This window comes from Sarcophilus harrisii, chromosome 5, assembly GCF_902635505.1.
Source record: "Sarcophilus harrisii chromosome 5, mSarHar1.11, whole genome shotgun sequence".
Classification (NCBI taxonomy): domain Eukaryota; kingdom Metazoa; phylum Chordata; class Mammalia; order Dasyuromorphia; family Dasyuridae; genus Sarcophilus; species Sarcophilus harrisii.
In genome coordinates this window covers 9,555,367-9,575,086 of record NC_045430.1, presented here as the reverse complement: position 1 = coordinate 9,575,086, position 19,720 = coordinate 9,555,367, and the positions used below count along the sequence as shown (strand labels likewise).

Sequence of the window (19,720 nt, the reverse complement as noted above, 5' to 3'; positions counted from 1 at the left end):
TCCCTAACAAAATCTAACAGCAAGAGCTACGAAGAGAAATTCCATTTAAATTAATTGTCAATGGTATAAAATATTTGGGAATCTATCTTCCAAGGGAAAGTCAGGAAATATATAAGCAAAACTACAAAACATTTTCCACACAAATAAAGTCAGATCTAAGCAACTGGAAAAATATCAAGTGCTCTTGGATAGGAAGAGTGAATATAATAAAGATGACAATACCCCCTAAATGAATCTATTTATTTAGTGCCATACCAATCAAACTCTCAAGAAACTATTTTACTGACCTAGAAAAAATAACCACAAAATTCATCTGGAAGAATAAAAGGTCAAGAATTTCAAGGGAATTAATGAAAAGAAAAGCAAATGAAGGTGACCCAGTTGTACCAGAGCTAAAATTATTTTATAAAGCAGTGGTCATCAAAACCACTTGGTAAGAAACAGAACAGTTGGTCAGCGGAATAGGTTAGGACAGAACAAAACAGTTAATGACTATAACGATCTAATATTTGACGAACCCAAAGGCCTCACCTTTTGGGATAAGAATTCACTATTTGACAAAAACTGCTGGGAAAATCGGAAACCAGTATGGCAGAAAGTAGGCATTGACCCATACTTCTAACACTGTATACCAAGATAAGGTCAAAAATTTCAGATCTAGAATAAAAATATATTATAAACAAAGAAAAATAGGATAAACTATTAGATTTGTGGAGGAGGAAGGAATTTGTGACCAAAGAAGAACAAGAAATCATTATTGATCACAAAATAGAAAATATTGTTTATATTAAGTTAAAAAGTTTTTGTCCAAAGAAAAAAGAAAATTAAAAACAAGAACTTGAAAACATTTTTTACATCCAAAGGATCTATAAACCCATTTTTAAAATATATAGAGAATTGACTCAAATTTATAAATTTAAGCCATTCTACAATTGATAAATGGTCAGGATACAAAGAAATTTGATGAAGAATTAAACTATTTGAAAATATGAAAGGTGCCCAAATCATTGAATAAAAGAGATCAGATTAATTGATGACAGAAAGATAACAGGAATGTTGAGGAATGGGAAAACTGGGAATTACATTGTTTGGAACGTGAATGATCCAACCACAGAGAGTTTGGAACGTCAAAAAATTATCAAACTTTGTGTACCCTTTGATCCAGCAGTGTCGCTACTGGGCTTATATCCCAAAGAGATCTTAAAGGAGGGAAAGGAACCCACATGTGCAAAATTTTTTGGCAAACCTTTTAAGTTTAGAAAACTGGAAATGAATAATTGGAGAATGGATGAATAAATTGTGGAAGAACGTTATGGATTATTATTTTCTGTAAGAAACGACCAGAGGATGATTTCAGAGACCTGGAGAGACCGTGAATATGGAGGAAATGAAAGACTTGTACAAGACAACAGTAAGAGGAAAATACAATTCTAGGATATGGCTCTCAGAACATGTTATTTGCTTGCATTTTGTTTTATTTTTCTCAGTTAATCTCTTCCTTCCTTCTTGATCTGTTTCTTCTTGTGCAGCAAGATAACTCTGTAAGTATGTATACATATATTGGATTTAACATGTATTTCAACATATTTAACATGTATTGGACTACATGTCCAGCTAGGGGAGGGGGTGGGGGGAAGGAGGGAAAAATTCAGAAAAGGTTTTGCAAGGGTCATTGTGGGGAAAATACCCATGCATATGCTCTGTAAATAAAAAGCTTTAACAAAAAAAAAAAAAAAAAAAAAAAAAAAAAACCCAAAACAAACCTCCTCTCTTATGGCAAAGGATCTGGTGCTGATTCTATTCCAACTGAGATTACCAAGTTGGGGGGGGGACCCACTGTTTATTCAAAAACTGACTGAAATTTTGGGGGTTATATGGCAAGTGAAGGTGCTCCCCTCCCTCCCCCCGCCAGAGTTCAAAGATTGCCCTGTGTCAATCACAGAGAGTCTCGGTCTTAGTCATCCCTGGCAAGATTCTTACCACAGCCTAGGTGAAGGCTGATCCTTCACCTAGAAGATGGTCATCTACCTGAGAAACAATTCGGCTTTGGAAAGGAATAAGGAATATTTGCTGGTGTTTGCCGTCCAACACCCCCAGGAGAAAGACCAGGAGTGGGGCAGAGTGTATTCGCAATGCTTGCTGACCCTGCCAATGCTAACAATCTGAGATTACTAGTTGTGAGGGCTTGTGGGAAATTATGGCACATTTTGATTGTTTGGAGGGCTTTGGCATTGTAGATCAGTTTTGCAACAATCTGCTTGGCTTCTGGAGAATGGATGATGTTCCTGTAGAGCAATAAAGGGTAAAGCAGTAGAGTGAAATGATTTGCTTGCTTTCCATTTTCATCGATGTCAAACAAAAACAACATCAAGGTCAGGTATCGCACAGATGGTAAATTATTTATCTTGAAAGGGCTACAAGCCAAGACTAAAGTGAGGGAAAGTTGACGGAGGACCTTTTATTCACAGATGATTATATACTCGCCGTCTGAATAGGGATCGATTCTCCACTGTTTGGGCTCATTTTGAGCTAACAATTAGTACCAAGAGAACAGGGGTTCTCCACCAGCCAACGCCACCCCATCCATATGTAGAGCCATTGGTTTTAGCAAATAGAGAAACAACAAATGCTGTGGGAAAGTTTGCTTACCTTGGCGTTATATTTTCCAGGGATGTATGAGGTTGACCCACACATTGCCAAAACTAGCTCAGTGCTTGGGAGGCTCTGAAGGAAAGGGTGAGAGAGAAGAGGTATTAGAGCGACTATCAGAGTGAAGTTCTACAGAGCTATCGTACCGATCTCGTCGTGGTACGTCTGTGGAACCCGGACGGCATATCAGCACCGTGCCAGGAAGCTCAAGCGCTTCCACTTGGATTGTCTTGGGAAGACTCTGAGGATCGCTTGGCAGGATGAGGTACCAGGTACCGAGGCCCTTTCTTGAGCTGAACTGCCAAGCATTTAAATTCCATTGCAGAGTGCAACTCCATTGGGCTGGCTCTGTTGTTCAGATTCAAATGTACGCTTGCCTAAAAGGCTACTTTATGGAGAGGCTCCCAAGGAGGCCAGCAGAATTGATCCAAGGTCTCTCTGAAGAACTTTGGATGACATGGGAGACTCTGTCCAAGGACCATCCAGCAAGGAATGCCCTCATCAGAGAAGGCGCTGTGCTCTGTGAGCAAAGCAGAATTGCAGCAGTTCAAAGAAAATGTAAAATACACGAAGGTAGAGAATCCATGCCAAATGTTCATCCGGACTATTTGTGTCAGACCCGCGGTAGAGCCTTCCAGTGGTCCGATGAGCTATAGTGGGACACACTGTACGTTGACCACAGCATAGTGATTTTATTTTGATCCTCTTCAAAAATGAAGGAAAACAACCATAGTGTCTTGGTGCTCTCATGGAACAGGGCTGAAAAAAAGCACTAGGCTAGCCTTCAGGGTCTCTGCACTCAAATGCTAAGGGACATTCATGGGGGAACAGTGTGGTGGGCGCCATTCCTGTCCCCAACGCATATCACTTCAGATATTTGTTGTTCAGTCATTTCACTTACATACGACCCATTTGTGGCTTTCTTGGCAAAGAGACTGGAATGGTTCACCCTTTCTTTCTTAGCTCATTTTATACATGAGGAAACTGAGGCAAACATGGTGTACCCAGGGTCACATATTTAGTAATCATGATGGATCTATTTTATTTCTTAAACTTGAAAATTCTGTTTCAGTCCCATTGTCTGCTCCATTAAGGTCTTCCCTCTAAAATTATCTCCCTTTTACACTTTAATATACTACGAAATGCTTTTTAAGTCATTCTCCAAATGATAAATAGTCAAAGGTTATAAACAGACAATTTTCAGATGAAGAAATGAAAGCCATCTACCATCATCTGAAAAAATGGTCTAAATCAGTATTGATTGAGAAATGCAAATTAAAACAACTCTGAAGGTCCACCTCACACCTCATAACAGATTGGCTAAGATGACAGGAAAAGATAATGATGAATGTTGGAAGAGAAAACTGGGACACTTATGCATTGCTGGTGGAGTTGAGAACTGGGCCAACCATTCTGAAGAGAAATTTGGAACTATGCCCAAAAGTCCATCAAACTGTGCATACCCAACAGGTCCTGTATCCCAAAGAGATCATAAAAGAGCGACAAGGACCCACCGGTTTGTAACAGCTTGTTTTGTGGTTGCAAAGAATTGAAAAATGAGCAGATTCCCATTGGGGAATGGCTGAACAAGTTATGGCCTATGAATATAATAGGATGTTATTGTTCTATAAAAAATCAGAAGGCTGATTTCAAAAAATCCTGGAGAGACTTACATGAACTGATGTTGAGTGAATCAAGTAGAACCGGGAGATCATTGTACAGGGCAACAAGATGATGTGATGATCGATTCTGATGGACCTGATCTTTTCAACAGTGCAGCGATCCAAGACAATTCCATTGGACTGGGATGGAAAATGCATCGGCATCCAGAGAGATAACTTTGGAGAGGAATGGATAAGGAATATTTTATTTTTCTTTTCTTTTTCTTTCTTATCTTTTTCCCTTTGCTCTGATTTTTCTTTCACAAAATGACTAATATGGAAATATGTTTAAAATGATTGCAAACCACAACAGCATTTGCACTCTTTCTGTTGTTGTTAGCTTGCATTTTTGTTTTTCTTCCCAGGTTATTTTTACCTTCTTTCTAAATCCGATTTTTCTTTGTAGAAACAACTTGAAATATATATATAATATATTGTATTTAAATATACTTTTAAATTTTAACTTTGAGACTATCTCCATCTGGGGAAGTTGAGGAAGGAGGGGAAAGTTGCAACAGAGGGTTTTGCAAGGATCAATGTTGAAAAATTACCCACGCATATGTTTTGTCAATAAAAAGCTAAAACCCCCCCAAAATGATTGCATAAATTTAACCTGTATCAGATTGCTTGCTGTCTTGGGGAGAGGAGAGGTAGAGGAGGGAGGAAGAAAAAAATTGTAACTCAAACTCTTACAAAAATGAAGGTTAAAAACTATCTTTAGGGCAACTAGGTGGCGAGGGAGCCCAAAGTCCGGACTGAATTAAATGTATCAGAAAGTAAACTTCCTGGTGTATGACCTTGAGAAGAAGAGAGAGGGAGAGACGAGACAAGACAGAGAGAGAGAGGGACAGAGGAAGAGACAGAGAAAGACAAGGGAGAGACAGAGACGAGACAGAGAAAGACAAAGGGAGAGAGACAGAGAGAGAGACAGAGACAAGAGAGAGAGAGAAGAGAAGAGAAGGAAGAAGAGAAAGAAAGAAGAGGAGAGAGAGACAGAGAAGAGAAGAGAGAGAGAGAAGAGAAGAGAAGAGACAGAGACAGAGAAAGACAGAGGGAGAAGAAGAAAGACAGAGACAGAGAGAGAGAGAGAGAGAAGAGAGACAGAGACAGAGAAAGACAGAGGAGAGAGAGACAGAGAGACAGAGACAGAGACAGAGAGAGAGAGAGAAGAGAGACAGAGACAGAGACAGAGACAGAGACAGAGAAAGACAGAGGAGAGAGAGACAGAGAGACAGAGACAGAGAGAGAGAGAGAGAGAAGAGAGACAGAGACAGAGACAGAGACAGAGAAAGACAGAGGAGAGAGAGACAGAGACAGAGAGAGCTATCTTTACATGTAATTGCAAAAATAAAATATTGAATTCAGAGTAAATGCTTGTTGACTAAGTGAGTAATGGCCTAAAGTCACAGGTCAGATTCTCCCATCTCCAAAGGCAGCTGGACACACTAGGTTAGGTGGCCAGGGCTGACAGCTCCCGGCATGCACCTGGCCCTCCTGCCCTTGGTTGATTTAGCCCAAAGCCTTCACCCCCTCCTCCCGGGAGGACCCTGGTCCCCCAATGGGCCCCTCAGGGACTCTGCCACTTCTTCCTTGGCGCTCATCCTGAGCTTCCCCCAGGACTTTACCCTGAACATCTGGTGTCCCGGGCCTGCCTGCCTTGTGCCTGGGCGGAGGGCCAAGGGGGTGGGGGACTGACCCAAGGCCCGACCCCTGGGGGGGCCACGGCCGTGGGATGGTTCAGAAGGGCGCCGTGCGGCAGCCTCGGCGAGGCCCTGCCAGCTGTCGCGAGCCCGGCGCCCAGGGCTCGCAGGTCCTGCCAGTCCGGTCTGCGTCCCGCTGCCCACATCCCCCACTGCCCTGTGGTCCAGGCCGGTGCCAGCGGGAGGGTGCCCGCAGCAGGCAGCGGTGCCAGCCCCGCGGGGGGCCTGGGGGGGGGGTCTGTCCGGAGCCCGGAGCAGCCCTGATGGTGGGGATTGGGGGAGCGGGACACAGCCCTTTGGCCCCGGCACCAGAAAGGGCAAGAGCTGGCCACCTGCCAGGGTCTGGCAAGGGCGGGGCGCGTCAGGGGAGGAGATCCGCCGGGGGGAGGGACTGGGAGGGGCGGAGCCGCCTACGGCGGCCTCCTCCCCGGGCGCGGCGTTCACATCCTTCTCTGCCCGGCTCCCGAGCACGTCGGACGCGGAGCTGCACCAGCCGCATGGGTGAGCCACGGCTGCGGGGAAGGGGCTGGGGCAGCGGGGGAGGGGCTGGGGCGGAGGAGGGGCCCAGCGGGCGGCCGGGAACGGCAGCATGGCATCCGCAGCCCGCCCGGGCCCGGGAGACCCGCAAGCCCCCTCCTCGGGGCAGATCCGGACACTGAGGCACCGGGGAGCTCAGGGAGGCGCCGGGGGCGTGAGCGCGCCTTTAACAGGCTCCTGCTGGGCGCCGGGCGGAGCGCTTTCCCGCATTTGGCTGAGGGTGGGCCAGGGATTACCCCGTTTTACAGAAGAGGAAACTGAGGCAGACAGGTGACGGGCTGTCCCCCAGCCGGCGCCCCAGCCCCCGCCGGTGGCTTCCCGGCTGCGAGTCCGGCACTCTGCCCATCGCCCCGCCGAGTTCAAGGTCACGCCGCCGGCGAGGGGCAGACCCTTAGCTTGACTCACAGAACGCGACTCTGCCCACTGGACAGCGCTGAGGGAGGCCGGCAGGAGGAGGGGGCCTCCCAGAGTCCTGGAGCCGCGGCAGCCCCGCGCTTCCCCGCCTTAGCGCGTTCCCCTCCCCGCCCCAGCCAAGCAGAGCGTGCTCACAGTAGGCACTTTGCTCCTCCCTGCATCCTCCCAAGGCTAAGGAAGGCTCAGACATGGATGGGTGGAGAACGGGTTAGAGGGAGACACGGGACACTCGGCCCCCTAAGGCCCGCTGGGAAGCCGCATCTTGGGAGAGCGCGGGTGGGGCTCAGCCCTGAGTTCGAATCCCCCCCCCACCCCCCCCCCCCCCCCCCCCCCCCCCCCCGGCGTTTGCAAGTCCCTCTAAATGCCAGGAGTTAACTCCTCTGTGGAGAGTCAATAAATCTTCATTAAGAAGCCTACTATGTGCTGGGGGGTGGGGCAGCGAGGTGGCTCAGTGGTTAGAGGGCCAGGGGTCTGGAATATTCAAATCCGGCCTCAGTCATTCACTAGCCCTCAAGTTCAGAAAGATCTGAGGGCCCAGAGGGGTGTCATGAGGTCTCTTAAAACCCATCTCCAAGTCCAAGGGCAAAGTTTATTTTAATTAACGCCCAGGAGGAGGGCTAAGTTCCCAAAGATTTTAACGGAGAGAGAAAGGAGACAAATCTATCCGGTTCTCGTCCTTGATAATGCTAATTTTTATGACCTAAAGTAGAACTGAGGAGTCTGGTTCTCCCTGACCTAGGACTGGCCTAAGGCCGGGAGACTTTAGAATCGTTGACAAATGGTGCGAGCTGGAGTTAAGGAGCCTCAGGCTCATTAATATCTTCCCTAAAGTCTAAGGGAAGAAATCCCTTAGATTTAGAAATTTCTGGGCCCTAAGACTTTTCCAATCCTTGACAGATTGTTAGAATGATGGGTCCCTAAGGACGGGGGAGGGGGAGGCCCTGGGGATCACTGAGTCTAAAGCCAGATTTTATTTTATTTTATTTATTTATTTAAATAACTTTTTATTGACAGAACCCATGCCAGGGTAATTTTTTTACATTATCCCTTGCACTCATTTCTATTCGGATTTTTCCCCTCCTTCCCTCCACCCTCTCCCCAAAGATGGCAAGCAGTCCTGTACATGTTAACTAGATTACAGTAGATCTAAAGCCAGATTTTAGAATCGTTACTAGATTGTTAAACCAGAAACACTCTAAGATTGGGGGGGGGAGAGAGGGGGACTTCTTCCTGCTGTTTCCCCGAGGAGCTTTATTTCTTCAACTTCACCCTCTCTGCCTCAGTTTCCCCATCTGTAAGATGGGCTGGAGAAGGAACTGGTCAACCACGCCAGTACCTCTGCCAAGAAAACCCCCCAGTGGGGTCACCCATTTTGCACTGGGGATACAGAGAAAGACAAAAGTAACCCCTTTCGTCCAGAATTAGCGGCTTATAAGCTTGGGAAGAATCGGTCGAGGGATGGAATTGACTAGGTAGGGGAAGGTTTCCTGGAGAAGGTGAGATTTTTAGAAGCCTTGAAGGAAGCAGGGAAGGCCATGGGGGTCATGCTAGGCAGGGGGCACAGCCGGGGAAAATGTTCAGAGTCTGGAAACGGAGGAAAGACAAGGAGGTCACCACGGCTGGAGCTCTGGGTCCTACTCTAAAGCTTAGCCAGGGAAAAGTGGAACGGGCAGGTCCAAACTCCAGGCCCAAGTCCTCCGGCCACTACAGCATTCCTGTCATTGTTGTCCAGTCCCTTCCCTTGGAGAGCGGTCACCGAGCTGGGTTAGGGTAAGGAAGGGGGAAGGGCTGCTCAGCGGATAGAGTCCTGAATTAGTCAGGAGGAGTGCAAAATCAATATGTACACTTCACAGTGTGACTGTAGGCAAGTTATTTAATCCCAACTGCCTCGCCCCTCCCCCCCAAAAAAAGAAGAGAATAAGCATTTATTAAACACCTACTATGTGCTGGGCATCGTGCTATGCCCTTTATAAATATATCATTTGATCCTCACAAGCCTGCAAAGTAGCGCCGTTATTATCCCCTTTTACAGATGAGAAAACTGAGGCACAGTGATTTGCCCAGAGTCACACTGCTAGAAGTGTCTGGGGGGTGGATTTGAACTCGGGCTTCCCTGGCTCTAAACCTGGAGCTTTGTCCACTGTGACCCCCGGCTCCTTAAAAGTGGCTCATATCTTTCCTCTCTTGCAGGTGTCCTCTCAGAACTGAAACTCACTGTGCCTTGGGGCCACATTGCTGCCAAGGTCTGGGGCTCCTTGCAGGGGCCCCCCGTGCTCTGCCTCCATGGATGGCTGGACAACGCCAACTCCTTCGACAAGCTCATCCCTCTTCTTCCTCAAAGTGAAGCTGGGCTGTGGCGGGGGGGGGGGGGGGGGAAGGGGTGGAGGCAGCCCAAGAGTGGGAAGGGGCGCTGAGGACTGACCCCATCCCCTTCTCCTGCAGCCTTCTATTATGTCGCCATGGATTTTGGGGGCCACGGCTTCTCCTCCCATCATCACCCCGGATTCACGTACCACCAGCATGACTTTGTGAATGAGGTGCGCCGAGTGGCAGCAGGTAAAAGGGGAGAGAGTGGGGGGAGGTCAGAAGGCTTTGGGAACAATCCCTCTGCCCTATGGGAAACTAAAGGCCCCAACTATCCAAGTACTAAGGGTACTGGCCATCCATAAAAGTACTAAAGTCACTGGCCGTTCAAGTACTAAGTACTGGCCATCCAAGAACCAAAGGCACTAGTCATCCTAGTACTAAGGGTACAGGCCGTCCAAGTACTAAGTACTGGCCATCCAAGTAGTAAAGGTACTGGCCATCCTAGTACTAAGGGTACAGGCCGTCCAAGTACTAAGTACTGGCCATCCAAGTAGTAAAGGTACTGGCCATCCTAGTACTAGGGACAGGTCATCAAGTCACTAAGTACTGGCCGTCCAAGTAGTAAAGGTACTGGCCATCCTAGTACTAAGGGTACAGGGCCGGTCCCAAGTACTAAGTACTGGCCATCCAAGCAGTAAAGGTACTGGCCATCCTAGTACTAAGGGACAGGCCGTCCAAGTACTAAGTACTGGCCATCCAAGAACCAAAGGTACTGGCCATCCTAGTACTAAGGGTACAGGCCGTCCAAGTACTAAGTACTGGCCATCCAAGTAGTAAAGGTACTGGCCATCCTAGTACTAAGGGTACAGGCCGTCCAAGTACTAAGTACTGGCCATCCAAGTAGTAAAGGTACTGGCCATCCAAGAACCAAAGGCACTAGCAATCAAAGGTGTTTATAAAACCCAAGGACGGGGCCTGGGAATTTGGGGAGCCGGGCCCAGAGTGTTGTGGGAACCCAGGCCGGGAGGCAGCAGGACCAGCCAGGCCCTTGGTGATCGGAGGGAGCTGCCTCCCCCCACCCCGGGTCAGTGCCCCTTGGACTCCATGGGGTCCCCTTGGTGGCAGGAGAGCCTATGAGTGATAGCAGCCCTGGCTGGGACGGGCGTTTTGTGTGCCCAGGTGGGCATGGGTATGTTTGTGTTTGCAGCCCTAAACTGGAAGCGCTTCTCCCTCCTGGCGCACAGTTTTGGTGAGTCCATGGGGCCCAGGGCCCATTCTCGCACCTTCCCATGGTAGGGGGAGGGGATGGGGGCAGTCTGCCCGTGCCCTTGTTCCCCCTTGTCTGCCCCTGACGAGACGAGCAGGTGGCAGCGAGTCCCTTGGTGGGCCTGGCCTCCTGCTCGCCGGAGGGCACGGGGACCCCCTCGGTGTCTCTGGAGCACTCCCGGGGGGTTGGGGGTGCCCTTGCCCAGATCACACCCCTGCCCATATGGGGCCCTGGGAGAGGCAGGATGGGGGGCCCGCTCTCGGCTGACCCTCCTCTTCTGTCCCACAGGCGGCGTTGTGGGGGGCATGGTAAGTCCCTGGGCTGCCGTACCAGTGGGAAAGGAGGAGGGGTGCAAGTGCTCCTGACAGCTGCTTGCCACGCTCGGACAGCCCGGGGCAGGGGCAGTGAGAAGTGAGGCGGAGAGGCCCCGGGCACCAGCCAGCCCGGGCCAACGGGGCTCTCCCCCAGGATGGGAGGTGTCCGGGCAGCTGCCGTCCTGCCCCCATTGACTTACCTAATAATAACTCCTCTGGAGAGACCTTCTACCCACTTCTCCCAGTGCCAGGGAGGTCAGGAGCCTCAGACCCAGAGAGGAACGTCTCTGGCAGAACCCCTGTGCCAGTCTGCCTGCCAGCGCTTCCCGTGAGCATCACCCCCACTGCGACAGGAAGGGAGCACTGGTTAGGGGCCCTCCTGGAGCTTGAGCCCCCCACAGCTAGTCTCCCAAGCCAGTGTGGGCCGGAAGGACTGGCTGAGCCCTCGGGAGCCTCGGTCCCTTGGTCACTCAACATTTATTAGGTACCTGTTGTGTGCCCCGAGGGTACAGATGGCTACCCAAGAGACGGGGTCTGCAGCTGCTGGAACAGAGGGGGCCGATCCCTGATTGTTAGGCTTCCTACAGAAGGTGCTCAGGCCCCACCCAGGAGAGCCGCCTCTCTGCAGTCTCTCTCCTTCCTCCTCCAGTTCTCCTGCACCTTCCCCGAGATGGTGGATAAACTCATCCTGTTGGACAGCACTCCCTTCTTTTTGGACTCTCTGGTGAGGCCTTTGGCAGGGAGGGGGGACCCTCAGGTGGGGGGCCCTTGGGGCCCGCAGATCCGGCCTGGCCCTTCCAGGGGCCTGGGACGGGAGCCAAGGGAGCCCTGACCTTACCCAGGTGGTCGTCCAGCTTTGCAAAATCCGACCCTTCCTGTGACAGCTGGGGTGGCTCAGGCCTGGGTCAGACCCCCCATTCCTCTGGACCTTTAGTCTGGAGCCACGGCCTCTCTGTGATGTCTTTTCCCATTGGGAGGAAAGGGGGAGCAGCTCTGGGGGACCCCATAAGGGAACGGAGCCCAGAGAGGGCAAGGGGGTGGTGATCACTCTAAAAAGCCGAGCTCTGGGGAACCCGGAGCTCCTGGGAGGGCGAGGGTCGTCCAGCGGGCGGGCACACAGCGATGGCTCCGGTCTGACCAGGATTTGTACCCCGTTATCCCCATGGGGGCCGGGCTAGGCTGTCCCAGGGGGCAGTGGGAACCTCCCAATACTCGGGCTGCCCTTCATCACCCTGGGCCCGGTGGGGGGCAGCAGTGGGGGCACCAGTGTCTTGACTGGCAGGGGGGCTCCCGGCCCTTGACCCGGCACAAAAGTTTCCCCTGGAAGGACATTTCAGATCGGGGACAATTCTGGGCACTGGCAGCTGCGGCCCCTGACCTTGAGTCCAGCTGCCCCTGCCCAGGGCTCTGTCTGTCCCCTGGCGGCAGCAATGCTGGCAGGTGCCGCTCCCCCAAACCCCACTTTTATTGCGAGGCGGCCGGGGCGTGTGCAGGGGGATGCCAGGCTTGGGGGGGGGGGGGCTCACATGGAAGCTCTGCCAGCCAGTCCCTGTGGGCTCCAGGGGAGCGGAGCCCCTTCCTCCAGAAGGGGGTCGCCGGCCAGTGTGCTGGGCCCGCCAGGAGAGGGCAGGGCCCCAGGCAGCTACCGGCCGCCCTGCTCGACCCGGTGCTCAGTGCGAGCCGCCCAGGGTGGGGAGAGCCGGTTCCCCGGTGCCAGCCCTTGCCCTCACACCCGCCTGTGTCCCCCGCCGCCTCCAGGAGAAGGAGAACATCCTGACTTACAAACGGTACAACATCGATCACGTGATGGAGATGGAAACCAAGCAGCACAAGCCCCCCAAGGTTGTCAGCCCCCAGGAGATGCTGCAGAGGTAGGGGACAGGGCTGGGGGGGAGGGAGGGTCCTGGGCTCAGGGAGGAGGGGATTCTGGGGCTGGGGGAGAGGGTTCTCAGTGGGCTGGGGACTTTCTGAAGCTGGGGCCCTAAGCCATCCCTGCCCCACCTCCACCCCCCCGATCCCCAGGCACCGGCCGTCTCGGGGATGCCCTCACTTGTCCACACTAACAAATCAGTGGGTCATTCAGCAGACACTGGCTGCCCAGCACTGTTTGCCCCCCGGGGGATGTGCTGGCCCATGGACACTGTGCACACGTGGGGGGAGGGGCTGGAGCTGGGGTTCCACCTGTTGTTGCTTCCGGCGCGGGAAGGCCCTCCTCTGCCCTCATGATCACACTGTCACCGGACATCCCCCCCCACTTAATGCACCAGGGACACGGTGCCCCCCTTGCCCCGGTCTCCCTAAAGTCTCCTGTGCTTTCCCCCCCCACCCCCAGCTTTCTGAAGAACAACATCCAGGTGGGTGAGGAGTGCGGGAAGCTCTTGCTGGAGAGAGGAACCACCAAGGTGGCAGAAGGTTAGAGCTGCCCGGGGGCACATCCCAGCCAGGAGCGGGCAGTGTCCCCGGAAGCCCCCGTTCCCTCCAAACTTGGTCCAAAAAGGAAAAAGGTCTCCTCCCCCCCCCCCCAATACATGGGGGTGAAAAGGGGAAGGGGTGTGTCTGAGCACATGGGCAGGCCATCAGCTGCACCCTTCCTCAGTTTCCTCCTCTGTAAAATGGGGTTGATGGCCCTCACCCTCCTGCCGCCCACTGAGCCATAATAATGAGAACCCTCCAGATCCCCAGTCCTGGAGTATACAGGGGACACCTGGGGGCCCTGGTGGTGGTGGGGGAGTCCTGCAGAAGCCTGGCCAGACGTCTATGAGCCAATAATCACGACCAGAAACTGCCCTATAAGACCAAGTCCTTCAGAACCATTAAAGAATGGCCATCTTTGCTCTGGACCTTTAGGTTTGGTGCTGAACCGGGACCGGAGGCTGGGTTTGGTGAGTCTTCCTTTCTCCTTAAACCCCAAACCTCTTCCCAAGTGCTTGGGGGCCGGGTGACTGGTCCACAAAGGGAGATTTCACAAGACCCCAGACCAAAATGGCCCCGGCCCCAAGGACTCGGCTGGAGGGAAGCCCGGCGAATGTGCTCTCATGTCTGCGACCCCATTAGAGGTTTTCTTGGCAAGACACGGGAGCCTTCCTTCTGCAGATGGGGAAACTGAGGCACACAGGGTGGTGACCAGGGCTGCCCCTCGGCCACTGGCTTCCTCGCCTGAAGGAGGGTCCGGGTGGGGGAGCTGGGACACAAGAGCAGGGAGGCTGCTGAGAGGAGGCAGGAACCAAGAACAGGCCTTTGTGAGGCTCCTGGTGCCGAGCCCAAGCCCCAATTCCCCCCCCCCCCCCCCCCCCCCCCCCAGTCCCCTTCTGGCTGTCTCCTTCACCACACCGCCCCCTCCTGGAGGGGTTTCCTCACTGAGCCTCCACCCCTTGGCCCAAAGGAAGCTGGGAGCCTCAGAGCAGCCCCTAAACGCTGCCCCCCACACCCATTTGGACTTGGGCCCAGGTGCCCCTCCCACCGTGATCACTCTGGCCCGGGAGTCCTGGGAGAGCTGCCCCGGCCACCTTGGGCCCAAAGGGCCTCTGCAGAGAAAGCCCCGAGCCCATGAACCCGGGAAGCCCCAGACGTGAGGGGGCAGTAGCAGTGTGGGGAAAGCCTGGCTGATACTTCTAGATCAGAGCTGGGTGCCAGGCAAAGCGTGGGCTCAGGGAGCCAGTGGGCATCTTGGAGCAGGGGAGGTGATGAGTAAGCCCGGGAGAGGAAAGCTTTTGCTGCTAGTAGCTCTGCTCAGTCCATTAGCAAAGGTTTCAGAACCAAGGGGGGTCCCCATCCCCCTCATTCTGGCCTGGAGGGGCACAAGCTTCGGTGGGAGCCCCCCAAGCATGTGGCTGTGGATCCCCCTCCCAAGGTCAGACCGGTGACCTTCCACAGTGAAGAGCAAGTCTGGGGGGGGGGGGGGCAGGAAGCACAGGTGTGGACCCTCCACCAAGCACTAACTCCCCCACAGAAGCTCCTCATAAAGCTGTCAGCAGGGCAGAGGGCCCCCAGCCAGAGCAGAAGGGCCAGGGCCAACCCCCCTCCTGTTGGCTTCAGGGGGCACTGTGGGCAAAAGCTGCATCACTAAACAAGATCCTCCCCGTAATTACGAGCTTGGCGAATCCCAGGGGTTTCCAGCTGCTAACTAGCTGGGGACCTCAGATCTGAGCTGCCACTTCTCCATCTGGGTGACCTCACAGGTCCTCTCAACCCTGGGAGGCTTTTAATCTTAGTCTAAAAATGTTACACATGAGGAGACTGGGGCAAGTAAAGTAGTCTGCTGGAGGCAGAATGGGAGTCCAGCTCTCCAGGGGTACATTCTGGCCCGGAGGGGCACCCCCCGCATTTCTGACAATGGGAGGGTGTAGGGTCCTGGCCCAGTTTACGCCTCTTCCACGTGCCACAACTCCTGCCTCTGGGCTTAGATCAGAGGGACACCCCCCCAACCCCTGGGGGGGGGGGGGCAAGCCCAGTGGGGAGGAGACTGGCATTGAGTCCTGGGTTCCAGTTCTGAGTTGGCACTTTAGCCAGATGTGTGTGTGCTGTGCTTCCCTATGGTCAGAGAATCTCCCCCTGCCTGCCTCAGTTTCCTCAGCTGTAACATGGGGACAACAGCAGCCGTTGGGGGGGGGTCCGAGATGCATTTTCTGAGCTGCTTGTTAGTCCAGAGCCCTTCCCTTCACTAGGCTCTACTTCCCCTTGCAGCCAGGGAACAACTTTGAGTTCATTACCAAGGAGCAGCTGGAGTATTTCTGCCAGAAGATCCAGGCCAGAGTCCTCATGTTGAAGTAAGTGGGAAAGGTGCCCCTCCCCCTTCCTCCCCACCCAGTCCTCCCCTTTGGCTTCTGAGAGTTCTGGAGGCCAAATGACTGAAGGCCCCCAAAGGGGCTGGTCCCCCCCCCCCCCGCCCCCCGGGGCGGCCTGGACCTGCCAGCCCCAAGGGGGCCACAGAGACCTCTCCTCTTTAAGGGCCTCCCAGGGATTCAGTTACTTTAGGCTACTCAGAAAAGGAGAAAACCCAAGATCCATGGAGACCGTTGTAAACGTTTTAAAGTCGACCCTGCAGGAGGTGAGTCGTCTGGGGAAGGGCTGGTCCGGGGGCTCCTGGGCAGGGGCTGGCCACTCACTCTAGGCCCTTCTTTCCAGCGCTACAAGTTTGTGGAGGTCATGGGCAGCCATTATGTCCACATGCAGGAGCCCCACAAGGTGGCCGGGGTCATCAGCGATTTCTTAGAAAGCAATGAGGACTTACAGTCCCATCTGTAGCCCCTATCCTGGCCCAGAAGACCAGCTCTGCCCAGCACCGAGGGTGCCCAGCCCCTGCCCCCACCCCCTTCTGGGACCTCTCTGGGAAGGCCCGGGGCAGCCTTCCATGACTTGCCAAATAAAATCTCTTCCTCCTCGCCTGCCTGTGGTCTGTGGTGGGTGAGCCGTGGGGGGTGGTAGGGATCACTGGGAGGGGACCCTCCCAGCCCCCCGAGACGGACCATGCGGGCAACTGGGCAGAAGGGCTCTCTGTCCTTTATTTACATCTTCTGGAGACCGGCCACAGTCTGTGGAGCTGGGCACCCAGGGCTCCGCACTCAATCTTCTTGGGGGGTCGGCCATAGCCCGGGCGGGGAGAACGGGCGTCCTGGCTCAGTAGGGGCGGAACTTGCGCTGGGCGCGCATCAAAGCGATCCTCTGCTTGTCTTCCTCAAACTTCTTGCGCAGCTGGGCCAAGTCTGTGGGGACGGAGGGAGAGAAAAGGGGTCAGGGGGAGGAGGAGGGGTAGTCACTGCCTTTCTCAACCCCGTTCCGATCTGCCAGGGCATCCAACCCATGACTGAGGTCCACGTGAGCCATAAAGGGGGAGGAGGAAGCCCCAAGGAAGTAGTCAGAGCAGGATGAGGGATGGCACGGTTGGGGGTCCGCAGGCTCCAGCTGCAACCTAGCCCAAGCCACAGCAGGCTGACATCGGCCGGGGAGAGCACAGCTCCCACTGCACGCCCCTCCATGGGGGCTTGGCGGGGGGCTTCCCACTCACGTTCCATCTTGGTCTCGCGGTGCTGCCAGGCATAGAAGTTGAGCAGCTCCTTGCGGGCCTTCTTGCGCTTCTCCTTCTCCAGCACACGCAGGCTGGCAGCCTCCGAGCGTGGCAGGCCGGGCCGCCGGCCTTTGCGGGTCACCTTCACCCAGCCCTCCTCATCTGGGACCCCCTCCTCCGCCTCTGCTTTGGCGTCTTCCTGCGGGAGAGGGAGGGTGCCCTGTCAGCCCACACCCCAAGAGCTGGCTGACAAATCCTCCTGTCCTCATCCTAAGGCCCCTTTTTCCCACCTCAGTCACTAAACTCAGGGGCGCAGTGAATGCGCTCCTTCTCTGCAGGGGGAAGCCCAGGCAAATTTGCCCCCTGGTGAGCGGGAGTCTCACCTCAGCTGCTTTCTTGTCATATTCCTCCATGAACTTGTCCACCTCCACCCTGAGGGCTTCTGGGTCCACCAAAGAATCCGCATAATCCGCTATCCATTCTGGCAAAGGGACAACAGTGAGGGATGGAAGCTGCCCCACTCGCCCGTGACTGAATCCAGGAAGCCCTGCTGAGGTTCCCCACCCCCACCCCCTGGGTCTGGGGGAGAACGCGCTGGCCCCGGTGACCCTGAGAGCGGCTCAGCACTGTGCCAGGCACGGAGGGAGTGCCAGGGGGCAGGAGCCTGACCAGTGTTCCAAGGGGCAGTGGGCTGATTTTCCCGGAGAAGGAGCCTCAGGAGGTCTGGGGGCTGCCACAGACTGGCTGCCTACTCTGGACTAACCCTGCCCTGTGGGCCCCCCGCCTCCAGAGAGCTGGCTACCAGCACCCCAGCCCAGGGGCCCAAAGGGGAGGAGAGCCAAGGCTCCCTCTGGAGGTGGAGAAAGTGGGCCTCAGTTTCCTTATTTGTAAAAGTTCTAAAATTGGAGGCTTCTCCCAAGATGTGTGTGTGTGTCTGTGCCCGTGTCTCTGTCAGAGTAGCAGAGGAGCCCCCCTCCCCCTCCCCCCCAAAGACTCCCGCTGCCCCTCCCCACTGACTCTCAATGCCGGTCTTCACTGGGTGGCTCTCGGTGGAGGCGATCAGAGGTCCCGGCAGAGCCACAGCCTTGGGCACGGACGCCGGCTTCCTGAACACCACGTAGGCCACCTGGAATCCCTGCAGGGAGAGCAGGGGCAGACATGAGACGCCCCTGGAGCCCCTGCGCCCCCTGGGCCCCTCCTCGGGCACGTGGCTGCCCCCGTCCCAAAGAAAGCACATTTTCACACCAAAAGTGGGAGAGGAAAAGGGCGACCCGTGGCCCGCCTGCCCCTCAGACCCCAGCCAGCTGTCCCCTTCTGGACGCCCGGCCCCGCCTCCCTCCCCGGTTCCCGGGAGACCTACCGGGACAGACTTGGGAGAGAAAAACTCGGACGAGGTGGTCTTGGGCATCTCCGAGAGGTCGGGTTTCTCGTGCAGACTCACGGACTGCACGGGGCCGCAGGCGGAGAAGAGCTGGGCCAGGCAGCCCTGGCCGGGTGAGGAGGGAGAGCGCGGGGTGAGCCGCGGGCCGGGAGCCCCCCGTCCCTGCCCCCGCGCTCCTCACTGCCCCCGCAGCCCCCCACCCCCCGGCCGCTCACCTCTGAGCAGTACGGGGGGACGTTGAGCACGAAGAGGGTGCGGTCCGAAGGCCAGCCGGACTTGGCGCCCCCCCGAACCCGGTGCTGCTTGACGTAGAGGAAGTGACAGGAAGCCTGATCCTGGGTGAACTTGATGGGGATGGCTGGGAGGGAAGCAGCGGGGCCGTCACTCCCTGCTCAGGAGCCCCCATGGCTCCTGTTACCCCCGACCCTCGGCGGCCGGGGCTCCCGGGAAGCCCGCGTCCCGCCCGCCTCGGGCGCCTCCATCTCCCATCTTTGCTCCCCGGCCCCTCCCGCCCATCCCCCACCTCGGGACCTCTGCCCCCTCCCCCCCACGGGAACCATGGGAGAGGTCCGGGATCCTGCCCCGCCCCCCTCGGCCCCGGCGTGCAGCCCGGCTCTGCTCCCGGCTCCTCCGCCCCCCCCCTCCACGCCGGGGCCTCTGGCCAAGCAGGGGGAGCGTCCCGACACGCCCCCCGGCCCCTTCCCCTTAAGAGCGCGGCCCCGGGGCGGGACCTGCGGTGGCATCCTCAGCCTGTTAGGTTTCAAGGCCTTCCCCGCGGCGGCTCCGGGGTCCGTCCTTCCGGGCCCAGCCACGCACCGGGGAACAGTTGGGGGCCTCCCCCCCCCCCCCCCCTGCGCCAGGCGTGCATTCGTGCGTCCGCTCCGTTCCCGTCCGGAAGGCGGCCCCTCCCCCTCCCGCCCGCCCTCGGTCTCCCGAGCCCGGGCCCAGCGCCGGCCGGTCCCTGCAGGGCGCCTTCCCGGGCACCTCCCCCCCCATCTCCGCCCCGCCCCCTCCCCCAGCGGCACACGGCGGGCCCTCCGGCCTCTCCGCCTTGGCCCAGCGCCGCGCGTGCTCTCCTAGCCCCCCGCCCCGAGCCGCCTTTGCTAGCAGGAAAGGTGCGGGAAGGGTTAGGGCGCGGCCCGGGTCCCCCTCGGGGCTCACCTCGGTACCCAGGCGGATTTGTTGCCCCCTCAGGGGTCTTTTCATTCACACGCGTCTTCTCGCCCGCCGCCATGATGGAAAACGGCGCGGGGAATCCCGGGAGTCGTAGTTCGTAGCCGGCAGACGAGAAAGCGCGGGGATAGCGGGCGGGACGTTTCGGAAGTGACGTATAGGAGTGGGCGGTGTGTTTATAACTACCGGCAAAAATCACGTGTCTCCCCCCCCGGGGGGCGGAGACTGTTAAAGACCCAGGCGCTTATTTCTAGTCCTGGTGTTTGGAAAGGACTTAGCTTTCCGGGAGGGATGGAGCTGGGAGTAAACGCTC

At 55.5% G+C, this 19,720-nt stretch overlaps 2 protein-coding genes across 2 annotated transcripts; one reads left to right on the top strand and one right to left on the bottom strand.

Moving 5' to 3' along the window:
- Positions 1 to 6,409: 6,409 nt before the first annotated feature.
- On the top strand, positions 6,410 to 16,230 carry SERHL2 (serine hydrolase like 2). The gene is made up of 12 exons (XM_031940455.1): positions 6,410 to 6,511; positions 9,152 to 9,301; positions 9,404 to 9,517; positions 10,476 to 10,517; positions 10,824 to 10,843; positions 11,499 to 11,573; positions 12,608 to 12,720; positions 13,182 to 13,261; positions 13,697 to 13,731; positions 15,533 to 15,615; positions 15,797 to 15,896; positions 15,974 to 16,230. The coding sequence occupies exons 1-12, from the start codon at positions 6,508 to 6,510 to the stop codon at positions 16,091 to 16,093; spliced, it is 936 nt and encodes a 311-aa protein (XP_031796315.1). The 5' UTR covers positions 6,410 to 6,507; the 3' UTR covers positions 16,094 to 16,230.
- Positions 16,231 to 16,326: 96 nt separating this feature from the next.
- On the bottom strand, positions 16,327 to 19,577 carry RRP7A (ribosomal RNA processing 7 homolog A). Its single transcript, XM_031940456.1, has 7 exons — positions 19,396 to 19,577; positions 18,450 to 18,592; positions 18,214 to 18,339; positions 17,871 to 17,988; positions 17,237 to 17,334; positions 16,854 to 17,052; positions 16,327 to 16,551 (listed from the first exon to the last, which is right to left on the bottom strand). The coding sequence occupies exons 1-7, from the start codon at positions 19,466 to 19,468 to the stop codon at positions 16,466 to 16,468; spliced, it is 843 nt and encodes a 280-aa protein (XP_031796316.1). The 5' UTR covers positions 19,469 to 19,577; the 3' UTR covers positions 16,327 to 16,465.
- Between the last annotated feature and the right edge of the window lie 143 nt (positions 19,578 to 19,720).